Source organism: Nipponia nippon, unplaced genomic scaffold (assembly GCF_047370975.1).
Source record: "Nipponia nippon isolate SJK-2023a ecotype South Korea unplaced genomic scaffold, ASM4737097v1 scaffold_13, whole genome shotgun sequence".
NCBI classification, from domain to species: Eukaryota; Metazoa; Chordata; class Aves; order Pelecaniformes; family Threskiornithidae; genus Nipponia; species Nipponia nippon.
The window spans coordinates 12,247,240-12,271,434 of record NW_028262324.1 but is presented as its reverse complement, the minus strand read 5'-3'; the positions used below and the strand labels follow the sequence as shown (position 1 = coordinate 12,271,434).

Below are 24,195 nucleotides of genomic sequence, written 5' to 3'. Positions count from 1 at the left end.
GAAGGAAACTTGCTGTGCCCTGTTTGACCCAAGTAGATCGCAAGCCACACAAATAAACAGGAAAACCCCCACAGGACCTGATTATACAGCTGCAGCTTGCCAAGTGGGCACAGGCAATGGAATCAAAAAGATTTAGCTAGAACTACATTTTAAGAATTGATACGACTGTACAATATTTATTAAATAGTGTTCGATTAAAAACAATGACCTTCTGTTCTGACCTGTTTTCTCTCCTCCCCCCACCCCCCATTTTCTAAATATTTATTTCCTTCATTTTTCACCCCCCTCGCCTTCTCTAAGGTTATTTCAAAAAGGTAGAAACTGTGCTAGACTGACCCAGTTTTTCTATATGAAAGCAGCAAGTCCAAGCCTCTGATTCCTGGGGAGAATGAAGATCCTGAATGAACCAGGCTACAGAAGTAGTGCTCACAGCTGCAGAAGGAGGAAACTGTAGTAACTAATAGTATTTGGAGGGCCAGCAACTGCACTGTATTCATTGCAGTTTCCTTGGATCACATGTGGTGAGCCAGTTCTTGGAAGTGAGTCCAAAAACATGCTCGAGTTCTTCACGCGAAGGTGCAGATGACTCATCTGACAACACTGCCCCATAAATCAGTGATAACATACTGCTGTGGTACTAGGCACGTGCCTTCCAGGTACGGTGTGTGCAAATGTGACACTGCACAGTAAGAAAGCTTTGTCTTCTTCCCTTCCCCAATCTAAAAGCCACACTACAATTTTTGTGGAAGTGAATTCTATCTGCTGCGGTATTCTGCAGGCAATTCACAGTAACAGTTATGGTGAAACTCATTTATATCCAGGCTGCGTATAAAGTTGTCTAGGTTTAAGAGGGCGGCTGGGGGGAGAACCAAAACTACTTCTCTCTTTTGTTCTTACACGCTTTCAAGCAGCAAGTCTGAAATTGGGTACGTGAAAACTGGAAAACATACAGCCAAACCCCTTTCTGGATGAGATTTTGCTTATACCAGTTCATAGTCTTTTAGATACACACTGTCCATCCCATCCTGCTTCTGTTTCAACTACAGTGAAGTAAGTGCTTGGCATTAAGTGCATAAAACATTGTTCCTGAATTTCATGAACAGGTTTAAAACAAAAAAACTAATCCTAAGTAATCTCAGCAACACAGCAGCCATCCCCACTGATGGTGAGGGCTGCCACCGTGAATGCCTGAATCCCTGCTCAGCCCTTGCATTATCAGTAGCTCACAACTGCTATAGCACCTCATTCTGGTCAGGTTTTCATCATAAAACAGCACAAATCGCTGTGACAAGTAGAGCAGCTTACTTTGGTTCCTATTGATTAAGCTCTGCAAATTAAATTAATTAATTTCTGTAATTACTTGTGCTGCAGATCCAAACTAGCTTAAGGACCTGAATCATAATCCAGTGTAAGGTGAAGCATTACAGAGCATTATTGGCTTTCTTCGGATTTCCATTTTGGTTTATGACTGCTTGTCACTTTACAGGGCCAGGGCCCAGATCTTCAGGCATGTGTAGATGCCCAATTTCTGAGACAGGATCTGAGCTTGAACACATGCTGCTATTTGTAGGCAGTTTGGCAGGACAAAACAAGTACGCTATTTTCTTCCCTAAAATGTTTTTTCCTTACTTAATTACATTTGTTTTAGCAGTCTTCCTGCAAGTTTATTTACATAATTATGTTCCCTTGTGATACATTACAACTTTCTGTACCCTGATTTTTTTATTTCTAGTTTCACATGTGCCACTTAATGCTCAAAGACCTTTTCGAGGAATTGACTCTGTGTCCCAGAAAAGGCCCTGGATATTTCTCTCTCTATTTACACCTGCTGCTCTGCTCTTCCCTTCCCTGCTGTGCACTGACCTGCTGCCCTTGCCTTCACTGTGCAGTAGAAAACATGTTTGATTATGAATTCCCGGCACTGGAGCCAGGGAAGTAGAACAGAGCAGTGCAAGGAGTTAGTGTCTTCCCAGAAGACAATCTCTCATCAGCTGTGCCCCAGACACGTAAAACTTTTTCTTGTCCCCGGGCAGAAGTAACTGTCCTCTGCAATGACACTTCCCCGTGTTTGCACAAAGTAAATACCCAACATTTTCAAGAGGAGGTGCATGCTGATTCCTTAGCAATACAAACCTGCACTGGGAGCAGCTTTGAGTCATGTGCATGTTGTTCAAATTAAAAACTTACACACAGGACTAAGTCCTCTCTGTTGCAACCCTTTATAAATGAATTAGTGTGTTCAAAAGTTCTTGCCAAACATGCTGTCTGCTGGCCTGAGACAGCAAATTGCTCTTTCTGGTTCAGTGGCAGATTGTGGCTCTTGCCCAGAGCTGATAGGGTGCTCCATAATTAATTGTGCATGCACTGTGCTTCATTACGGAAGCAAGCAAGGAAGCAAGCGCCTCTGGTTAAAGAGCTTCTGTCCAGAGGGTCCGTTATGAACACACAGTCTGGGCGGTTAGATTTGCTACTTGCTGAGCAGGGATTCACATTAGTGAAGTTCATTCTATTTCTGCAAGCGTAATACCTGAAAGGGAACAAAGGCTGCTTTTCTCAAGAGCTGTTCAGTCCTTAAGAGAAAGGAACAGGGTAGTCAAGGTATGGCATGTACAGATGTACTTGAACCTCTTCTAATACACGTATTTGAGCTGCGCTGCAGCTCCCTTGGATCTGAAAAGCCCTGTTAACAGGAGGCTAAATTGACTCATTGCTTGGAGACATTAACAAAACTTGAGCTTTCTCCCTTTCCTCCTGATTTTTATCCTTGAAGACTGTCTCAGAGTAACACTGGCAGCAGACACTAAACCTCAGCCCCCTTGACTGTAAGGCCAGGGCTGTCTGTCACTGGGTATATAACAGGGTTTCCAGCTCTGGGTCACTACCTGACACCAAGGGCAGGCATGGGGAATATTAATGCCTATGGGATCCAGATGACTAAATCCTGGAGGCAGCTCCAAAAAAATCTCAGCTATCGCTTGCACCTCCCCTGTTCTTCCAATCCTTCCCCCCCAGCCCCTGCATTATTTTTCTTTTCTGTAGCCTGAAAAGCTGAGCCCATAATGGAAAAGGGACAAAACATGAAAAAAAAAAATCCCAAATCCTCACACAGCACCAGGTTTAAAAAGCACTCGGGCACTGTGCAAGCTGTTAATAAATACTGAAGCCACGTGCAAATCTCCAGCAGCAACCCCCGAGCCAATCCCTGCTGCCAGCATCTCGTCTTGCTGCCTAGTGCAGAGCAAGGAGAACGGGAGACTCCCTCGGCTTACACACACGCCCACAGAATTAAATTGTAGCTCTATATATAGCTCCCGTCTCATGCGAGGAGCTGAGGCTTTCACAGACGCCCACGCTGTGCTCGCTGGGGTTATTTTTAGCATCATGACAAGGTTACCTGGATGATTCCTGCCAAATAAGAACAAAATGCATTAAATTGTACACAGCTAATTAGCGGTGACAGCTGATCTTTTCTTTGTGCCTGCCCCTGCCTTTCTGTCTCTCGAATAAATCTGTGCCAAGTCTTCCCAGCCTTCTGAAATCAGGGCAGTTCCCTCATTTCTAGTTCAGCAAGTGAGAGTTTGAGCACAGTCTTAGCTTCAATGAAAAACCTTGATAATCTCCAGGTGAATTTAGGCTAGTCTCTAAACTGGGCTTAGTTCAGTATCTACTTAATTTCTGCATTAGGGCTACTAGTAGTTTGTACATACTGCCCCCCCCCCCCTTTTGGTCAAAATCAAATAAAATATTCCCCAAAGTTCTGTGGATTCATCCCAGTTTCCCACTGAATCTCTCAGTCTGGAGGGCCAATGTCTTTTCAGTGAGCAAAGCTGCATTGAGATGTTTCTGTGAGGAAGTGGCCCTGGACATGTCATTCTTGGGAAACGGGGAACAGCTTTTGTTTCATCAATAGGTAAAATTTTCCTTCATGATTGCTCTGTGTTGAACTGTCATGCTCTATGCTTTTAGGCTGCACATCTGAAGTGCTGTTTGCTTGGTATCGTTCTGTCTCCAGCAGCACTGTGAACTTCACGCTCTGTTACGTGAGGCTGAGGTACAAACCAGGGTCTAATCTGAGTGTGCCTTTAGCTATGTCTGCAGTTTCTGGGTAAGTCAACTTGAAAATACATGCCTTTCCAAGAACCTCAGGGCAACACTAGAACTACAGATTTCCAGATGTGGTAAAGTACTGAGTAAAGATACCTCTTTTTTCACTTTACATTGCCAAGAAACCTTGCCCCAGCATGATCCAGTTACCCATGCCAAGATTTTCAATGTGGTAAATATCAATTTTAGGTGCTCGAGTTTTGGTTCTGCTCTGTGTCCACAAAACCATCGTTCTTCCTGCCTGCCTCCTTTCATGCCCACATTTCTGTATCTGAATTCTGTCTCCAGAATCTTTTAAGTGCTGCTTAATGCATTGTGTCTACTTATGCAAATATCCAAGGAGGTGAAACAGAACATGAAGTGAAAATTACAAGTATAATCTTTTCCAGGAATTCATGTTTTCATTGAAACATTAAGTAACAGTGGAGAGTCTTTAACTGTGGTTATACAAGGCATGCTTGAGAAGTACCAACCACCCAGGCAGTTCAAACATTAACTTTCTAAATAGTCAGATATCAGATTAATTAAACAACCTTTTCCTGCGTCACTCTTCAGTCTAGCAACTATTTCACTCCCCCGGGTTTCAGCGTAAACTCCTTCTAGAACAAAGTGAGTCTGTAAGGCAGAAAGCAGTTATTGCAAATAATCGTACTTGCAAATGTCTTTTCTGCCTCTTGACACAAAGAGCTCTCAATTCATTGAATTCCATTGAGGGCTTATTATCTGCACTCCGAACACATAACAATGGGAACCGAGACCTGTTGGGAGCCCTATTGCCTAATGCACGGTAGAATATTGCAAGTGCAAACCATGGCCTGGGGCACTGGGGAGGCATGAATTAGTGAGAGAAACACTACTGGAAAGGAAAATCTGGGGAAAATGGAATACTGCCATTTTGGATGGAGGAGGAGGGAGATGTGAATGTTTCCACGGCAACAAGTGGTAGACTGAATTGGCTGGGAGCACAAAATACGGGAAATACACTTTTCAAAAGCAGCAATGCACATAAATGAATACTTGAATCTGTACTCACGCTGCTGTCAGTCAATAATAAATCTGAAGTCAGTGGACTTGCACTGCTGTAAAAGTAGAATCTGGCCCAAAAGATGTAACGGAATTCCTCAATCTCTCTTTTGAGATGGAATGGGTGGGAAAGTGAAGAAAAAATAGGGATTTTAGCTTTGACTGCATAAACACTCATCAGCATGATAGCAGAGAGTTGGTTTTCTCAGCAGCTTCACAACTACCCTTGAAAAGTATTACAACCAGAACCATTTAAAAAATACAGTGGTTTTGAGAAAATGTTATTCTTTTGTCTCCCCATTTTTGAAGTTACATAGACACTATTATGTGGTATATTTTGCACGTCATATATGCCAGCACAGCTTTCCCTCCAGAGTACAGAGCTAGGCTGTTAGCTGTGGGACTAAGGCAATTTGCTAGATAGCTACAGACTTACAAATGTGCTGAAAAATATTGATCTTGAAAACAACTGCCTGTTTACTTGCCATTCTTATGCAGACCACCATCAAATAGCTACTCACTCATCTGCCCATACATTATTCTTTTGTGCTAAAGTACAGGTCTCTAGCATGATGGTATATGTGGATTCATAACCGAGCCAGCAAGTCCCATTGCTGTTATCAAAGTGTTACCAGTACAGCAGCAGCAACATGCTCTTATCTGCATAGGTAGTGGCAAAATCATACAGAGAACAGACATTTCTCTTGGATCCCATTTCCCGGTCAGTGCTTCACACCTGAATGCTTAGCAGTACGTTCCTTAGCTATAAACTTCCAAGTTGTCACAAAGAGACTATGCTGCACAAGTGCGGGTAAAGTGAATGGATTTAAAGACCTCAAAATTTCATGTAAGATTTTCACTCTGCCCAGTGTGGTTACATTTCCATGCTACTGTCAGATTGTGCTCTGAGTGAGGACTCTGGGGTAGTCTGGGTTTGGTAGGGTGAAACCTAGTCAGTCCTAGTCAGAAACTCCAGAGTGGTACCTGTAGGGCTTTGACTCTTTGGCCTTTATCTGTATACATTTTTACTTTTTTTTTTTTTTTTTTTGACACATACTTGCTTTTCCTGGTGTAAATATTTTCCTGCATGCATCCACCACCTGAGCTTGTTTGCACGGTCATGTTCTATTCTGGTGGATGAGTTAAGAGCTGAGCTGAGCTGAGCTCTGCCAGTGCACATATGTGCTGGAAGTTGTGTGGGAGATCGCTTCCAATCTGTTTTGCGATTCCTGGCTATTCTAGCAATCTCTGCACCGTCTGTTCCCCAAGATGCACTGAATCTTCCACGTTCCAGGAGGAAGGAGCTAAATGAAAGCCTGTCTTCCAGGACTTGGAACAAAGATGGCTTTTTGCCATCCTTTAGACATTACCGATGAGACTAATAGCCTGCACCACAGATTGCTCTGTAAGACCACAGCAGACAGTGTGGATGCTTCCTTCTGTGCATTTACCTATAGACAGTACATTTCCTAGCTTCTAGTAATGACCAGCCCTTTTCTTCACCGGTAGAGCAGTTTCCTTTTTAAGTCCTTGTACTGACACTTGACTTCAGGTATGCCTCCTTTAAAATAATTCTTTAGGCTCATTATTAAGCAAGCTAAATGGTAAATGAAAAGACAGGGATAAAGCCTGTAGTTATACCACCTGAAGCTGCAATTCCATTAGACCTTTGATATTGTCAGGCTGTATTGAAAAGAGGTCTGGTTGGATATGAGTTAATCTTCTCATTCAGTGAATACTCTGTGATGGTCCAACTTGGTTTTAGGGATGGAGCGGGGTGGAAACCATTTTTTGTGTATTTTAGAGCTGTAAAATTAGGCTCCTGACCTATAAAGACATTTCACGAGCAACTGACTGACCAAAATACTGGAATTAACAATATTGGAGTGCAGCTTGAAATATTTCCCTGAAATGAATATACAAGGCTTGCAAGGTCAAGATGATCAAGTCTATGGTCAAGATCCATGACGCTTTCCTTCCTAAGATGATGGGTATTAATATGGCACGTCTGTGACTTGCTCTGCCTGTAACTCTTGGAACTTAATGTAAATTGTAATGTGATATCTTCTACTTGTATGGGATGTACATGGGTTTTGTGACAGGGACTGTCATCTGCTCTGTCTTGTGCAGGCACTGGAACAATGCACTGGACCCCTTTGGGTGTAAGATGCTACTATGCTACAAAGCATGAACAGCAGTCACTGAGACTGGAGGAAGGTGCTTATTCCATCTCCAACATTGCAGGGGCATCATGAAGTACACCCAAAATCTCATCTATGTTCATTCTGCAGTTTCTTTCTTAGCTGAGGGCAAGTGTGGTTATGGCAGTGATGTTTTCCTCCGTAAACGCTGGTCCATTAGGACTTGTGCTCTGATCCATATGCGTGCTTCTCATTCCCTGTCCCCTGAGGTAGAGTTTAATCAAATGCACACACATGAATGAGCTAGCCTAAATACCAATAAATGTTTCTTTCAGATGAGGCTTGAGATATTTAATATTTAATAAGCCTTGAAAATGAACTTCTGTTCATGTTTCTCAATTTGATTCCAAGCATTTTGGCGGTGAGCAGTGCTCACTGTCCCAATGTGGGCAGGCACAGCACAGATTATTTAACAGTCCACTTTGTCTCATCTGAAATATTCCTGTGTGCAGATATCCAAATGTAGCTCTTAAAAAAACACACACAAAACCCAAGTGTTGCAGTCTGAGCCTCACAGATACCTTAAATCTTTGCTTTAGGCTACACACCACAGTAATGCTATTTCTGTCATAGCTTTACCCTGTTGCTGTGGTTACTGATCAAAACCAGAGCACCCCTGCCGTCCCTGCAGCTGGGCTTACACAAACACCTTACCCATGTGAGGGCAACACTGCTGAAGTTGCTTCTTGCTTAAAGCAAAAATACAGCCACCAATGCATACAGCAGCTTTCCCTTGTTCAAGTAAATATGGAGCTATAACAACTGCCTTTATCCTCAAATTCAACTAGTGCTGACAAAGCAAAATCAGGTTAATAAATAATTATATTATTTTTTTGTTAAAGCACTAGCCTTCTTGGAGGACCTCAAAATCCTGATTACATCAGTGGAGCTGCAGGTAGATGTGGCAGAATTTTGTCTCCCACATTGACTTCTGTCTTGTTTTCTATTGAAATCAAGGGAATCCTGAGTGAAGAGAGAGTTAAGATTTTTTTCATGTGATTGACTGAGCTGAAAACATGCTACATTAGTTTGTGTATGATTCACTGCAGGAAATGGACTTGGGGGGGGGGGGGGTAGTGTCTCATCTGACAGTGCTCAGAAGACACTCCATTGTAAAGGGAGGTTCCTCCCTGTTCTTAGACAGACTTACTTTGAGAGTTTCATTTCAATTTGCTGCCGGATTTCCTGTCTTTCCTCATCTGTCCTCCTTGGGAAAATATTCCTGTCTTCCAGCTCCTGCTTGCTTGGTCTGTTTCGTAGTTTTACTGCCAGCAGTTCTTTCTTGCATTTTCTTGGCAAAGTACCTGGGACATGCATTGAAAAGAAAGTTATTAGAAAGACAGCTCCTGGAGATGAAACACGAACATATGAAGAGTGGGAAACCTGCAGACAGTGATCTCTATGTTAGCGTGCAATGAACAGTTGTACACATTAATATAAGTAAGTAGCACTACAGTTGTGCAGGGCTCAGACACAAAACTGCTTACAAATGCAGAAGGATCATATTCCTTTGTTATCTTTGTTATCCGTTATAAGCAAGCAGTGCTCTCAGGTGAAAATTATTTGCAGCTGAGACATGATTCATGTCACTAGTTTAGAAGTCAAAGGCTGTGCATCTTGCCCTCAGTCCTCTGAGCATCCCTATAGCCCAGAGCAATTCCTATTTCCTGAACCATTTAGTGGTTCCTTTGCAGAAGGACTGGATTGCTCAGTGGCAGGAGTGGCCGGGACACGTACACCTTCCTTTCTGGGTCACCAGGTATAACCAGGAATAGATACTGTAACTGAAACAATTGAAGTTGTTGCTTGGTATGTGTGTGTATATGCATGTGCACACACACACACACACACATATATATATTTAAATATATATTTATATAATGTCATTTTGGTTTTCTGGCATTAGAAATTAGAAAATCAGAATTGTGATCAGACACCATGTATAACTAACGCTAAATGTAAGCCACTATGTATGTCTGCATCCTATCCACTGTGACAGTGTGTCATAACAGAATTTCATTTAGCAATCGATACTATACTGTTGACATTAGGCCTTTCCCTCTGAAGACAGCAGGGGCAAATATTCCAAGGAATGAAAGAAAAGGCCAGGTTTTATAACAATTTGCAGAATGTTGGCAACCTAATTGGGCGTTCAGGCAATAAGAGACACATACTTACTGTGATTGCATGACCTCTTGTGCTTATTGTAAAAATATGATAACATGTGTTTTCCATCAAACCAGGCAACCTAAAACATTGCCATTACAGAAGAACCATTCATAGCAGAACATGCTGCAACTGTTTTGAGTAGGAGTCTACTGTTCTTCAGTGTCCTGGATGTTGAGTCCTTGATGCTGCCCTTCTGATGACATTAGAAACATCCTTTCACTCTTACTAGAGGGAACTGTGTTTGAGCTTGGGTATTTCTGTACCTCCGATGTAACTCTTTAGACTTCAGCAGGCTAAACAAATGAAAATTGGACTCCTGAGCTTATAAAACCATTTTACCATGTGTTTCGAAAGGTATTCAATAAAATGGCTGTAAAGCAGAAGGCCATCTTTATTTTCAAATGCAGACTGAAAGTCTGAGGTGATGCCCATATTTGATGAGGGGTAGCTTGCTTATGATGGGGGGAAGAGGGAAGTGCTATTAAAACCAGTGAGCTGCTGAGCCATACTGTTAGGACTGCAGTCTTCCAGCAATCATGTCACAGGTAGGTTGTAAACAAGAAAATTTACACCAGGTCCCTGCATGCCTCTGCTGTGCTGTATTGGCTTTTCTGGTGTCCAGTCCAGGGCTTCAGCAGAGTCTGAAAATTATCATTGCAGAGTAGCACCAGTCAGATGGGGTTTAGAATATTGTCAGGGTACGCAGGAGCTACAGTTAAAACTTTGTATTTGCTTTGTCTTGGGAGGGTGGTGTGTAATAGGAGCTTATTTTGTTTTGGTTCCTTTTTACTTTAAAGTTGTTTTGTGTTTTTTTTTATTTAATGCTTCACCTTTTCTAGAAAAGGTCACCTAATTTTTAAAGAAAATGACATTTAATTGGTATTTTTGTTTGGCATTTGAGATAGGATTAAAGTCTATTTTTTAAAGGATGCTTTAGAGGTTGGCAAGATTCTAAATCCTAAATAGATTCTTATTCCCAAATATTGGGGTTTTATTTGCTAGGGATCTGTGGACCTACATTCTTATTATCACTATTGATCTCGAATTTCTTTATGCAGAGGGGAGGAGTCTATACCACATCCACACATACATATTGGGAAGACTGGGGCAGAGAGTAGTTATGGTCTCCCTGTGTGAGCAGGAACAAGTCTCTTGATAGTTGCAGTGGTCTAAAATTAAACTTTTTAGAAACCATAATCAGCTCAAAACCCCGCTTAGAGTCTAAAAGCTGTGCCCTTGTTCAGCAGCTTCCTCCTAATGCTTTCAAAGTCTGTTGCAAACATTAATTAAATTAAACGACACAGCCCTCTGTGAAGTAGTAGGTATATATTTAACAGATGGGTAAAGAAGTTAAATGATTTGGCTGATGCCACACAGAGCCTTCTGCTAACTGAATATATGATTCCATCAGAAACATTTGGCTTTCGAAGCCACACACTTGGGACTCTGTCAAGGTTTTTCAAGCCTCCACCACACTGGGAGTGGGTACAGAGTGGGCGTTTGCAGTGCTTGATCTGTACAGCACAGGAACCAACGGAATTCCTTCTGGAAACAATCTGAAGCACATTTGGGGCTAGCAAACTCCTGGGTATCCCTGAACATGTTCTCATTTTCACCTGGAAATGTTAAACAGGCGGTAAGAGGAATTTGGTCGTGTCAGGAGATTGCTGCGGAGAGACTGCACATGCACGTTAAGCCCAAGGTCTCCAGAACACGATAGACATACCGCCTATGTGCTGGCCATCTGCGTAGTGGGTTTGCAGGCAGTTCAGTGCATCTTGGGTACACTGAAAGCATTACATGTACACACTATGCAGCACATGCATACGTCTCTGTCCAGAACTGCTTAGAAGGAAACAAGGGAGCTCTACATGTGTAGTAAACACTTTTTTGTTGGAGATGCACCCTAAACGGTTATTCTCCCATTCATTGGTGACAGCTAAGGTATGAGAATGCAGAACTATCCCTACTTCCTTCAGGCTGTTATAAAACTACTTGCCATACCATACTATACCTGATCTTTGAATTGTGGGAGGACAAGGGCTAGAATCACAGTCATTATTAGCTCAGATGAGGTCAGGGCTTATTTTCTGCTGTCCCTCATCTCATAGAATCATAGAATGCTTTGGGATGGAAGGGACATTTAAAGGTCGTCTGGCCCACCCCCCTGAAGGCCAGCTGAAACCAATGCGCTGCAGTTAAAAGGCTGGACTTTTTTGCAAGAAGTCAAGTTTTGAAGCTGATGTGGAGACATTGGCTTAAGCTAGCTCTATGTATGCCCCAGAGGCTTGTATTTCAAAGGGAGACAGAACAATGCAATATTTTGCATGAAACAAAGTAAAATGAAGCTGCTCTTCAGGCCCTTGACTGCTCCTAGGCTGCTCTGCTGCACACTTAGAAAGAGTCTACTACTTTGTGAAATTAGAAACACAAATCATATCTGAAAAATCTCAACTTTAACCCAAATCCTGCTGTTGTATTAGAGGAGTGGAGAGCATATAACCCACTCAGAATAAGCTGTGCTCACTTCGTCCAGATGTCTGGATTTCTAAAAGGCTTATGCTATAGCCACTCCCGTGGTCCATATGCACTGGGCACTGATTAATCTTTAGGGTATTTCACCAAATAAAAATGCAAGAGATCTGGATTAAGCTGATCTGCTAGTCTAAGGAGCCATTCCCCGTGCCTTACCAATTGGGTTAATTCCTGAAAAATAATACCTGCCTGGCAAAGTGAAAAGAGGGAGATGATGTTACCCCCTTCAGGAAGACATGCTGGGAAACACTGTGTAATTAATCTGTTTTCATCTTGACTGGCCCACTGATGGCCAGTTCTGTTATTCCACCTGCTGCAGAAACCCATATCTGATGTTTCAGAATTAATAAACAGATAAATAAAACAAAACCAGAGAACAAAGAGGAAATAAAGCCCCAGACTATTTTTTCCCACATCCATTTTCAGCACCCCGAGGCAAATTCCTTCCTGATCACTATCTCAGTAGAAAGTGAACCTGCAAATACCCTTATTTAAGTATTTTCTTCTTAAGGGTTATTTTTCCTGGTCGATAAGGCATGTTCAATGCCGGTCTGCCCCATGACCAAGCTATCTCAGAGAGGATCTTGGCTGTGGCTTCTTTCATGATTTATGGCAGCTCAGCTAGGTCAACAACAAATGCTTTGAAAATTCACGCCCTTTTCATGCTTGGTCTGCAGGTTCCTGACAAAAGTTCCTGTTTTAATTCCATTGAATCATGACATTTAATTTCCTGTATGTTTGCTGTTCTTTGTATCAAGCAACAGGCAAATCCTGATACTGCATGCTAACGGAAAGACCTTGCTTGCACTAGTTATCAGTTGTGGGCTACATGCTAGTTACATTATTTTTTAAGCTTGTGCACAAGACTACTTTTAGAGGTTTCAAAGAATGATTTATTGAGTAGGCTGCTAATTGAAAGCCAAGGTACAGTTCCTCACTTTTTGCAGAGTTATCTGTGACCTGTACCAATCTCCTTGTAACCATGGGGCTGTTGCACTGATGCGCTGTTCTGCGTCGCAGTGGCAATGGCAAAGTTGGTGACGTACTAAGGCAGTATGCTAATTGTAAAGCAGCTTTGGATTAATGGATAGTTTTACCTCCTGACTTGCAAACCAGCCCAGATTTTTTAAACTAGAAAGGATCTGGAGCTTTTCAGGGAATTATTCTGGTGCTATCCCTGTCACTACTGTGTCTCTCGTTCCTCTCTGAAAAGCAAACGGGTGCATTTGAATGAATGCTGGCACAAGCAGTGCCACCCAGCGTCAAGAGCAGAAATGCCTTGCTTATGTCCCAGCTTGCGCTGAGTAAATGGGCAGCCGTCACATCCCCAAAGCTGTTGTCTTCTCGCGGCTGAGGTTATACCACTCCACACCAGGACTGCTGTGGTTTAAGCAGCTGTGTTGCCCACCTTGCTTGGTACCCATCCGTGGCAGCCTCCTTAGACATCAAACAGCTGAAACCGCCTGGCCTGGATTTTTGTTGTGCCCCTAAAATGTGCCTGAACTTAAACACTGGCAGAGCAAGCACCAGGCTTGTACCAGAAATTAGGTCTTTTGTAAACGCACATGTACAACCTGAAAGTACAAGGGCAGTCCACAATGATCTTCAGCCATTTTAAATAAAATGATCTTATGATGACTTGGGGAGGTTTTAGCAGTGTATGGAATGGGCTTCTTGGTGCAGAGACTGAAGTTTAGGTGTGAAGAGACTCAAATGCCAAGGGGTGAGATAAATTAATTATGAGGAAGAAGGCTGTGTAACTACAAACAAAAAAAAAAAGAGAGAAAATTCTTCCTAAAAATTATTTTTGTTGACGTTGGAAAGTGTTTTGCATGGAAAAAGGTGTTGCGTTCATATCTGTGGACTCTTTATCAAATGATAAACTGTCTTTGTTTGCTCTCTCTGCCCTTGGTGTACATCTGCAGGTAAATACTAATCTATATAATCACTGTACCACCTAATTTCATAACAAACCTTTGCATTTTCAGCCTTTCAGACAAGGCATCCAACTGGCTGTCTACATATGCACTTTTATTACTAGCGCACCATCATGAGAACTGGGGAAGCAAGTCTGTATGTGGTTCTGGCCCTTCACATTTTAAATTTGGGCTGTTAATCTTATTCACTAAAACATTCAAGAATGTATTAACCCTACCTCATTATATTCACCAATTAGTCCTATCAGCTTTTCCATCCAGCTTTTACATCTTTGTAGTACTCACATATTATTCAAAAATTTATTTAATAATTTTTTTACTATCAGAGATTATTTTTCTAAATTTCTAGCAGGCATGCCCTACTCAGTCATAATACATGACCAATCATGCCTGATACATAAGCCACTGTATGAAGTAGAATTTATATGTACACATAATATTTTCTTAAATTAAATTATATAGTTAAGGGGAAAAAGTTTTCTGTTCAGTCTGACTTCTTTTTATTTCATGTTGTGTAGCCAATGGTTCAAATGGCAGATTTCAATACCTTCTATGCTGAGCAGCAGTATTGTTGCAGCTACAATAAAGCCAAAGTATCTTTGAAAGAGGTCTGTTTTTCTCACCATCTCCGTTGGTCTAATCTTGCCCTATAAAACTGGCTGCATTTAAACCATTATTAAGCCATCACTAATACAACAACACTGTTGTTCAACTCTGTAGTAAGCAGAAATTTTTCAGAACTATAACACTTATTGTGGAAAGCCAAGAGCTGCTTCTAGATATCACGGAAATTTGTACAATATCCAATGCCCTTCTATCATCATAATTTCTGTCTTCACAGAGAGTGAATCATTATTTGTTAAATAGATAGAGTATTCATCTTCAACAGTAAAAAAAATCAGATTTGTTTTTACCAGTAGGCGATAACATATTTTTTTGCCTGGCTGTCTCTACCTCTTAGAATTTATACCAAAGGAGACCACTTTTATAATCAGGAGCAACACACAGAAAAAAAAAATAAACTTAAAAGGTGATATTTATTTTTTAAGTTATCCTTAAATGCACAGCAATTATGCAAGGGATTCTGTTTTCTTTTGCCTTATCTCAGTAGTCTATTCTGTTACTAGGTGTTTTAAGACACAGGAGCAGAACTCATGTGTCCTGTCTGCTGGCTCATACTTTCTAACAGGCACCTTTTAAAATTCATCCTTGATCTGTTATAACAATTATTTTTTGATTAATTTTTCTCTGCCTGCCTTCTTTTAATGCATTGATGAAGAGATTGAAGGATTCATTTCAGACTGAATCTTTGTCTTGCTAACGTGGAAAACATTAAAAGCTTGAATGAAAATTAAATTTTCTAATGAGAGCTGATTATTTTGCCAAAGCCCACTTAAATAATTGCTCAGGATTATACAATTCATTCCCCATATGTCTCAAGAAAGGGTAAAATGGACCAAATGAAGAGAAACTTTCTTCTTTAAGATATTTTCTCTGGATGTTTTTCCTTCCTAGATTCATTGGTCTCTTCCACTTTTCACTGTACCATCACTGCACTGGAATAATAGCCCTGAAATGGGATGCTTCAAAAAACATCCACAGCATTGGCACTGGGTGTACAGAAAGCTTTGCCTACTGACGGTGAGATGTGTCTGCAAGTGCTGCCATTCATATGTAGTAGTACACAGGGTACATAAGTAACTGAAAGGGTAAAGCATGCTGATACATGGACTTATCAGCATAACTCTAAACATCATCTTAGTATGCAGTACCTACCAAGACAAACATGATCACAATCACTATGACTCAAGTTTAACTTTAGTGTTTCACCAGGATTCCTTGAAAAAGTTGATGTGACAATAGAGGAATTTATACCGCTCAATATTTTCTGTTGCATGCTGCCTTGTTTGGAGTATTCCATTAGGCTACGATAGTATATCTTTATAATATAATAAGTGACTTTCCTTACCAGAAATAACGGAGTCATTCAAAACTTCCTCATCCTGATAAAAAACAGAGTCTTCCTTGAGCTCCGAGTTCATGATCATGTTTTCTTTGTTCTCATCCGACTCTTTAACTGAGTTCCGCTTATTTTCTGAATCACTGCTGTAACTCAGTGAGTTCTCCTTTTCTTTGTTGCGCTCAATGCTGGATGTTCTGGATGGACGGACATCCACTCTTTTTTTTGGAGAGCCTTTGCTTTCTCTTCCATGGAAGCTGTGGGTGGAAGGTGCACAGCTCAGTTTTTACAAAAGACTGTTTTATTGCCACAGTAGGAACTTATCATTATATGAGAATGAGCAGAATGTCTTGTAGCTTGTAAAGGCCAGGGCAGAGAGTTCAACATGGGACAACATGGGATGGCATTCTCAGGACTGTGTTGAGAATGGCTAATGCAGATCTACTTTCCTATCTCTGTCATAAAAATAAGATACAGAAGGGTAGTGACTAATGTATTTCTTATATATATAGACACATGCTATACTGTACTGATTAAAATAAAACACACAGCATGTCCTTCTAATGTAAAACATACATGGCAGGAAATATTACCATTCTGATATTTTATGATCATGACAAAGGTTTAACAGGGCCTGGAAATAATATTGTATGAATCTATTCCCCATGACAATAGCTGTTACGGAATTGAGAAATGTTACTAACTTAACTCCAAAGCTCTTTGATGGAAAAGGTTATCTCTCTCCTCCTCTAATACACAGGAGGGCTTATAATGAAAACCAGACAAAGTACCCAATGTACTCCCACACAAGCATTTGTATTGAAAATGGTTACCGTATATGCTCATGTATAAGCCAAGAGACGTATACGGAAATAGTAGCATTTCTTGTATGTAGCAGTAATGTCGCAGTAGCCTCCTTGTAAAGGAAGAATATACTTTGAAGTAACTGCCAAATTAAGTACTTTAACCAGGGATGGATGTTCAGTAGTGACATCAAGAGGAAGGCAAACCCAAGCTGTAGGAGTAAATAAAATGCTAATAACAGGGTAGGAACATTTACCAAGAAAAATGATTTAGTGGAATGACTCTCCTCATGCACCCATATAGCCAAGAGGCTGTAGGTACCTGTCCTGCCGGTGTTTGGTGGCCAGAGCCCTGTGGAGTTCTTCAATGACTCTGCTAGGAGGTAAAGGCAGGTGGACGGCAGCCAGGTGAGGGGAACCGGTTGGCGTTGTTACCTGTCCTCTGACATGGGGTTCTGAACTTTTCTGGCCAGAGGGATGGAAGAGGGCAGCTTGTCCTGAGATTTGGGAGGAACCAACAATGACATAATTCTTCAGGATGGTGGAAGGAGGAGATTTCATGGCTGGGTCATCTATTTCACTTCCTGCTGTCAAAACACAAGAGGGTAAGAGGTTGTGCAATGCTTTTTTTTTTTTTTTTTTTTTCGTTCTTTCTTCTTTCTCACACAGAGTCTGCACTGAAATTACTTTGTTGTGTTGAACAGAGGAAAATGGTGATGTCTTGTTCTTGCTAGGAGGTAACTGGTTAAGCTCAGTAACTATCTGAATTCAAAAGGCTCGTACTACACAGATCCAGATCTTTGATCTATCAAAATAGATGCCTCCCCAATTTCCCCTCTTTCCCACAGGATCAGATTCTCCTTTTCCCCAGCCCACCAATGCATTCTTGATTGTTCCTCCTAACCACCAGTGGCTTGTACTGTGCAGGCTTTCCAATCTAGCACTTTCTCTGCTGGACTCTGGCAGACTGTGTTAAAATTTATGCACTGTGGTTCTCAGTCAGAACAAAATGTACCAATGTCTATTATCTGCTCCTCTGTGATTGCTGCACAGCTTAGACCTCTGTCTTTCATATGCCAGTTGAGGAAATGCCAAAATCATTATAATATAAGGATAATGTTCGCATAACAAAACTTGCCAAATGAAATCCAAATGAGAGATGTGGTATTGAGCACTAAGAAGAAAAAAGAAGGGTGGGGCAATCTGATCTTTTTTTTTTACCCCCAGATTCAGATATTTTTAATGCAATGTAAGCACTTTGTTGGAAATTAGACTTTGATATTACATTTCTCTAGCACCCGAGTCTGTAACGCAGTAGATGTGTCTCTGGTTGTAAATTTGGTAGTTTCACACTCTTAAGATAACTGAACATTGGCCTGAAAAAGGTGCTGATTAGTTTTTCTGTTCTGCAGTTCTCTTCCGCTTTCCCTTATATCTTAATCCCAAGGCTCTGGCATATGGCGTTGTGTACACCAATAGCTCAGTCTGGGTGTAAAAAGGCAATGCAAGTTCTTCATACAAAAGAGTATTTCTTTTCTCTTGTTGCCACCTAGTGTTTTAAAGAGGAATTTAAACCGACACAGCTTGTACAGCTTTTGTACAAACTTGTTTTCACAAATCATTTTTACTTTTTTCACTTGCTTTTGAGATAAATCCTGCAGTTCATAGCAGAGAAAAACTTCTGCTCAGACCAGGATTATCCTGAAATACCCATGTAAAATGACTTGGTTCCTATTAGTAGGGTAACTTGCTAGAAAATTGGAGAGGACAAAAGTAGGTTTGAATATTAACTTCAGTTATTAAATATTTTCTCTCAGACCCAGCATCCTCCATAATGGTTACCAGCTACATGCCTTTTCTTAAGTTCACTGCTGGAAATCTGGTACAGCTCCGTAAGGGTAATGCTGTGAACAGAGCTGGGCATCCGGAGATTGGAGAGCGGAATTACTGAGGACAACAGCAAAAGCACAAGTAGGAAGAAGAGCTCTTGTAGCCATAAGCAAAATCAAACATTGAAAATTTGAGAGCGACAACACTATGCCAGGTCTGTTTTTCACATTTGTGGTATGAGGAGGAGAGCATCCTTCAATGAGGAGAGCTGCATCCACAATAAAATCTTCTCTCTCATTCTACGAAAGGTCTAACATTATTTTTTTCATTTTTGGAAGGCATTTTTGCACATTCCTCTCCCTTCAACCCAGAACCCTAACCAATGACCAGAGCTTCATTCATCTCTCTATGCATCCAGAAGATGGGGTCAAGCTAGTTCAAAAGTTACCCTATTTAAAATCTGAAATGTCTGAAAGCACAAGGGCATTTCTTCAAGTGTCTAGATGCTCAATGTGCAATGTCTTGGCAATGAGACACCTTCCCACCCTGGAGCTCCTCCTGTACTGATCAGGATAGTTGCTGCGGCCAGGAGACAGCAAGCCTCTGCTAAGCAAGGATGTTTTTTCAGCACTCAAGGGGATTTTGATTACGTGCTACTGTGGAGATGGACAGAGGACATATATGATCAGTCGCTGACCATTGAATCATGGCCTGAGGGGATGAAAAAACCACCTCTTAAGTCACTTCATACTGCTGCATAGTGAGAGAGAGTGTCCGTGTTTTCTCAGAGCAAGAACCCCAGGTTCAGCTCAACCCTAAAGCAGGAAGGAGGAGACTTTATACCTGCTTGTTCCTGGAACAGGTCAAGGGACAATTTTGTCCTCATTGCAGCTTGGGCCAATATTGAGAGTTGAGATTTTCCTTAGATCACACCTTATTTGTCCTAATGACAGCTGTTCAGTGAATAATCTTGCAAAGTGATATCTTGGCACCTTGCCCTGTTCCCCCTCTCTCTGTGATTAATTGGTGCTTGGCTTATTCCTCACTCCTCTGCTAACAGCATCTCTCACATTGTTAAGGGTGGAAAAAACTAAATACAAAAGAGCTTTTCAACATCTTCATCTTCCTTGTCTTTCATAATCACTCTTTCTCTCTCCCCATACATTTGTATTCCCTTTCACTCATTGGCAGTATGTGTTTAGTCTTAACTTATCACTGCCTCCACATCCACACAAAAATAAACAAATGTACAATCACTATTGAAAAAGGGTCTATAGTTACTGGAGTCACTGCAAAAACTAAGAGTTGTTCTTTGTGGAAAATTTAGGTGAGAATGAAATACCAAAACTCTGTATATCTTAGATGTTACAGGAAATACTTCGGTTAAGCAGCAAAATATCTGGACTCAAAATGCTGTGAAGTGCCTGGTGGAGCTGTAATCTCGTTACCTGCTATGGGTCAGGTTTTCCAGATAGCCTACATCTCATGCAGAGCATGGCCTTCTTATCAGTTAAGCGAAGTCAAAAGGGTGTCCGGGTTGTGCCAGTTCATGTTGCAAGGTGGAAGGGGCAGGCTAGAGCCTGACCGATAGCACAGAATGTTTAACACATCTGAACAGCAGCTCCCAAGGAGCATTATGATACCATTTTGAATCCAGCTCCCACTTAAATTCTTACAGCTTTTAAGCATGGACAAAATGTGGATATTTTCCATGGGAAACAAATACTTGTCATTTTCTGCAAAAAGACTGAAAACCTCAATATTTTCTATGAACCCCATTGGTCAGATCTCAATGCCCCTCTGATATTTTGTTTCCTGGTGACTTTGCAAACCCTGTTGGTTGTGCCAGTAGATAAGTGTGGATGCAAATCAGGGCTGAGGTAATGGCTGTCATTTAAAAGTCTAAATATCCAACAGGTCTGACATTTAGATGTCAGGACTTGATTCTAATTTGCAATAAGGCCCTTTTAACTGCTTTTACCATATGTAGGGGCCCTAAAATTGGAACAAACTAAAATCATATTCATTTTAACACCCTTTCTGCAGTGCCAGCATGTTGGAAAATGTAACAACATTGGCAATACATTAGAAAATCAGGCCCGGAGGAATTGCTCTTGAAACAGTCACTGAAGTCTGGCACGGAGGATTGCTTTGTGGGAGCCAGGTGTATCACTTATGTGTGTTCTTTGTAACTAGACCAGATTTCATAGCTCTAGTTTAGACTAACCCTAGAGAGCAAACCCTTCAGACAGAAACCTCTGCAGAACCTATTGACTTGAACTTGGTTTTGGCTGTTACACTGTTATCCAGCAGGAGTCTAGGTAATGAAAACATTTAAATCTTCCTTGTGTTTTATGGCATATCAATATGAGCATCTGATTCAGCAGATGTTTGCAGTTGGTTTGATTTGTTTTGCATGTGTTTAGTGTGATAAACTTGCAACAAATAATCCCCTGAGAGATTCAGATAAATATGTGAAGTACAAAGATCAGTGCGTTGTTATCAGGCAACCAGACCACTCAGTTCATGGAAATCATTAGCATTCTGTTCACTCAATATAACTAGCCTGATTAACAGCAATTTGCAGCAATAGGCTTAAAAAAGGATGTAAGAAAAAAATTGTGCTGTGTAGGTGAACAACACATAAGGGATGGGAAAGTCTTTAGTGACCAGTAATGACTGACCTGTTATGCTCTTTGTGATTTTGGAGATTGCCTTAGGTGGTGGAGCTGGGAGCAACGGAGGGCTGGGAAGCTGTGCTGGGTTTCTTTCTGTCTGTTTCTGGGGGGAATCTGTGGATTCAGATACAAGTAAGGCTTGTGGACTGTCTTCAGATGCTGGCAGGCTGGCATCTTCTAATTCTTCCGTGGGTACTGAAGGTTTCTTGGCTAGTAGGAAGATGAGTAAAATTAATGGAACATGAAGTTAATAATAATGATAGGCCAGGGGACAATGCCAGGAACATTCAGAAAAACAGAACACATGGCACACAGCTAGAAGCACTTCTTTTCCACAGTGAAAATAATTATTGTGTGAAATAGCCAAACAGCCAAGGCAGGTGAAGAATAAAATGTATGAGGATATTGAAGAAATGTTAGTTTTGATGTTCCTGAGAAAACTGCTGACCTTCCCTTACTTCCCTAAGGCCTTTTTCCCTTTCCTTTTTTTTTTAATAATGAGGACAGCAAGACAAAGCAACTTTTGAGAACTGCAATGAATTTTTTTACAGTATGCAGCTGCAGTGGCACAGTTACTGATTGAGTACTCTTCTGTGCTAGGAACGCAGAGCCAAAGGGCAGAGAGTATCAAACTGGTAATATTACATGAAAGCTGACTTTCCAATTGTTTGTTGTACGCATTTATTTTCACAATTTGATTTTTATCTTATTTAATACATGACTTTAACTTGCATCCCAAGTCCTCTCTTACTGTACCTGACTCTGGAACTGTTGAGTCTTTCCTGAGGTTAAAGCGGATAACCAAGAAAAGCCTGCCATAAAAAAGATTTGCCATTGGATCTCAGCAGCTAGTGTGGAACAGAGAATCGGTGAAGTACCTAAGAAAACTTCAGTCCCCAGAGCCTTAATTTGAGGTGTTGAAGCAGTGCTCATTTCAGGATTGTCTCCTGAAAGATGGCAAAAGCACTTAGCTCTTAAAGTTAGTGCAGGCTCAATCAGTGAGCAGTTCATCAAATTGACCTGGCTGTGACGAGGGCACAGGGGATTAGATCCAGAAAGGCATGAAGCTCAAGCAGGACACATGAGAGGGTCCAGACTGCTTGGGCTGGATAAATGGCAAATCCCACTCCTTTTAGCATTCTGGATTGTCTAAACAAATTGCCTTTCCCTCCAAACCGTTTTAGGGCATCTCCTAAAAACTCACAGCAGTGGGCACCCACAGCTGCCATGTCACAAATCTTTTCTTGGCTCAGTTTTATGTCTTGTTTAGAATACAAACTCTCTGTATTAATGAGCATTCAGCATCCTTGTGTTCAGAGTGCATGGGGAGGCACCACAGCACTTAGGCAGTTGGAAACAATAGCATTGGCAAGATAATAGCATTTAATTTGTTGACAAACAGATTAATGAGTATTCCTAGAAGAGGAGGAATGGGTGTTTATCATTCAAAAAAGACAGGAAAGTAGAAAAAATATGCATCATTAACAGGAATTCTTGTGAAATTTGGCTTGAAAGCTGTGGTATGTGATAGTTGCCTGAATTATAGAAGGAAATAATTTTCTTTTAAATATGCTTCTAGGGAAATGCTTTGTTCCGGGCAGACATCACTTTGTAGTTTTGTGCCTACTGCATAGAAAACAAAATGTGGAATAGAGGAAGAGAAAAATTAAGTCACTAATGGGTTACATTACAGAAAGATCAAGAGCTCCAGTAGATTGTTAGTACCTTGACAGGAAAATTAGTCAGATTTGTGTGCATTCCCCTGAGTGGAGTGATACTTTCTTCTGGCAGTAACTTCACCGAAATCAGTACACCTCCCTGTGACATTAAGTGCTGTTTGGCACAGATGCAGAGGAGCAGCCATAGTGGGACCTTTCCTATAGAGAAGGTGGATCCGAAACACACTCAGCCTCAGTCAAACAGATCTTTTTGTTTCTGAATTCCATCCTGTTCTGAGAGTGGTATCCTGAAAACAAGCTGGCATTGTGCACTGTTGTCTAAAGAATGTCCATTTTACATTCCCTGCAAAGAACGGTTTGCTTCTGTTTTTTTTCTGTGGTTGTTTCTGGTAACAACAGTACACGTTTGACTCAGTCTGAAGGCAGACCTGAGTCTTGAGTACACAAACCTATTAACAGATTTCATACTGCAGAGTGAATATTATCCTGCTGAAAATACTCCAAGTGCTCAGCACTAGACTCTTTGCCAGAGTACCTAATTATTCATTGAGTGCCACTTGTCAAAATGCCATCTCACTACTAGGTAGAAATCCTCCCCTTGGGACTGCCCCCAAGCCCATTGGCTAGGTTAGGTGGAAAGAACTGCCCTCTTTCTGCCTAGGCTGTTCTTTTTCTGTGTATTAACCAAACACGAAGTCTACAAATATTTCGTTTTGTTCCCTCCTCTTCCCCTCCCTGGCCTTCACCTCACATCCTCAGGATGAAATACAACATATTGGGTATAAAGCAAATATATGCAGTTTGTTTCTAGGTGGTCAAATATTCATATGAATTTGTGTGACACCTACTGCACTGGGCCTGGCTTGCGCCCAAGGACAAACATTATAATAAACTCAACATTATAATAAACTTAGCAATACACTCTGACAATTTTGAAGAGCTTTCCCACCCAATGAATTCCTTAAGGTGGACTCACTAGAGACAGGAATGCTACAATGCACAGACAGGGATAAATTAGCACATAAAAATTAGATAGACAATAATTATTTTAAAAGCCAGAGGCCACCAGTGAAAGAGGTAGGAAGATTTCCAACAAATATGAGTGGAGTCTTGCAGACCAGGGAGACAGGAGAAGGTAATCCCACTGTTATTTTTTGGAACCTGGAAAAATGACACGTCAAAAAATGGAGGAAAAGAAATACAGAAGAGAGGAAAGGTTGTGCCAGCGAGACAAAAAAAGGAACTAGGATTAGAGAAAGAGACGTAAGAAATCAGG

The 24,195-nt window shown here is 41.2% G+C and overlaps 1 protein-coding gene across 5 annotated transcripts in view; it reads right to left on the bottom strand.

The window, feature by feature from the left end:
* The window catches only part of PHACTR3 (phosphatase and actin regulator 3), a 113,594-nt gene that overhangs the window by 24,365 nt on the left and 65,034 nt on the right, over positions 1 to 24,195 (bottom strand). For 4 of the 5 annotated variants that reach the window (XM_087750352.1, XM_087750351.1, XM_087750355.1 and 1 more), the window contains exons 5-8: positions 21,247 to 21,450; positions 17,055 to 17,319; positions 15,939 to 16,186; positions 8,479 to 8,632 (exon numbers count right to left, since the gene is read on the bottom strand). In XM_087750352.1, coding sequence (XP_087606478.1) covers positions 8,479 to 8,632; positions 15,939 to 16,186; positions 17,055 to 17,319; positions 21,247 to 21,450 — 871 coding nt within the window. The remainder of the gene's footprint in view (positions 1 to 8,478; positions 8,633 to 15,938; positions 16,187 to 17,054; positions 17,320 to 21,246; positions 21,451 to 24,195) is intronic. The other variant, XM_087750353.1, reaches the window with a different exon arrangement.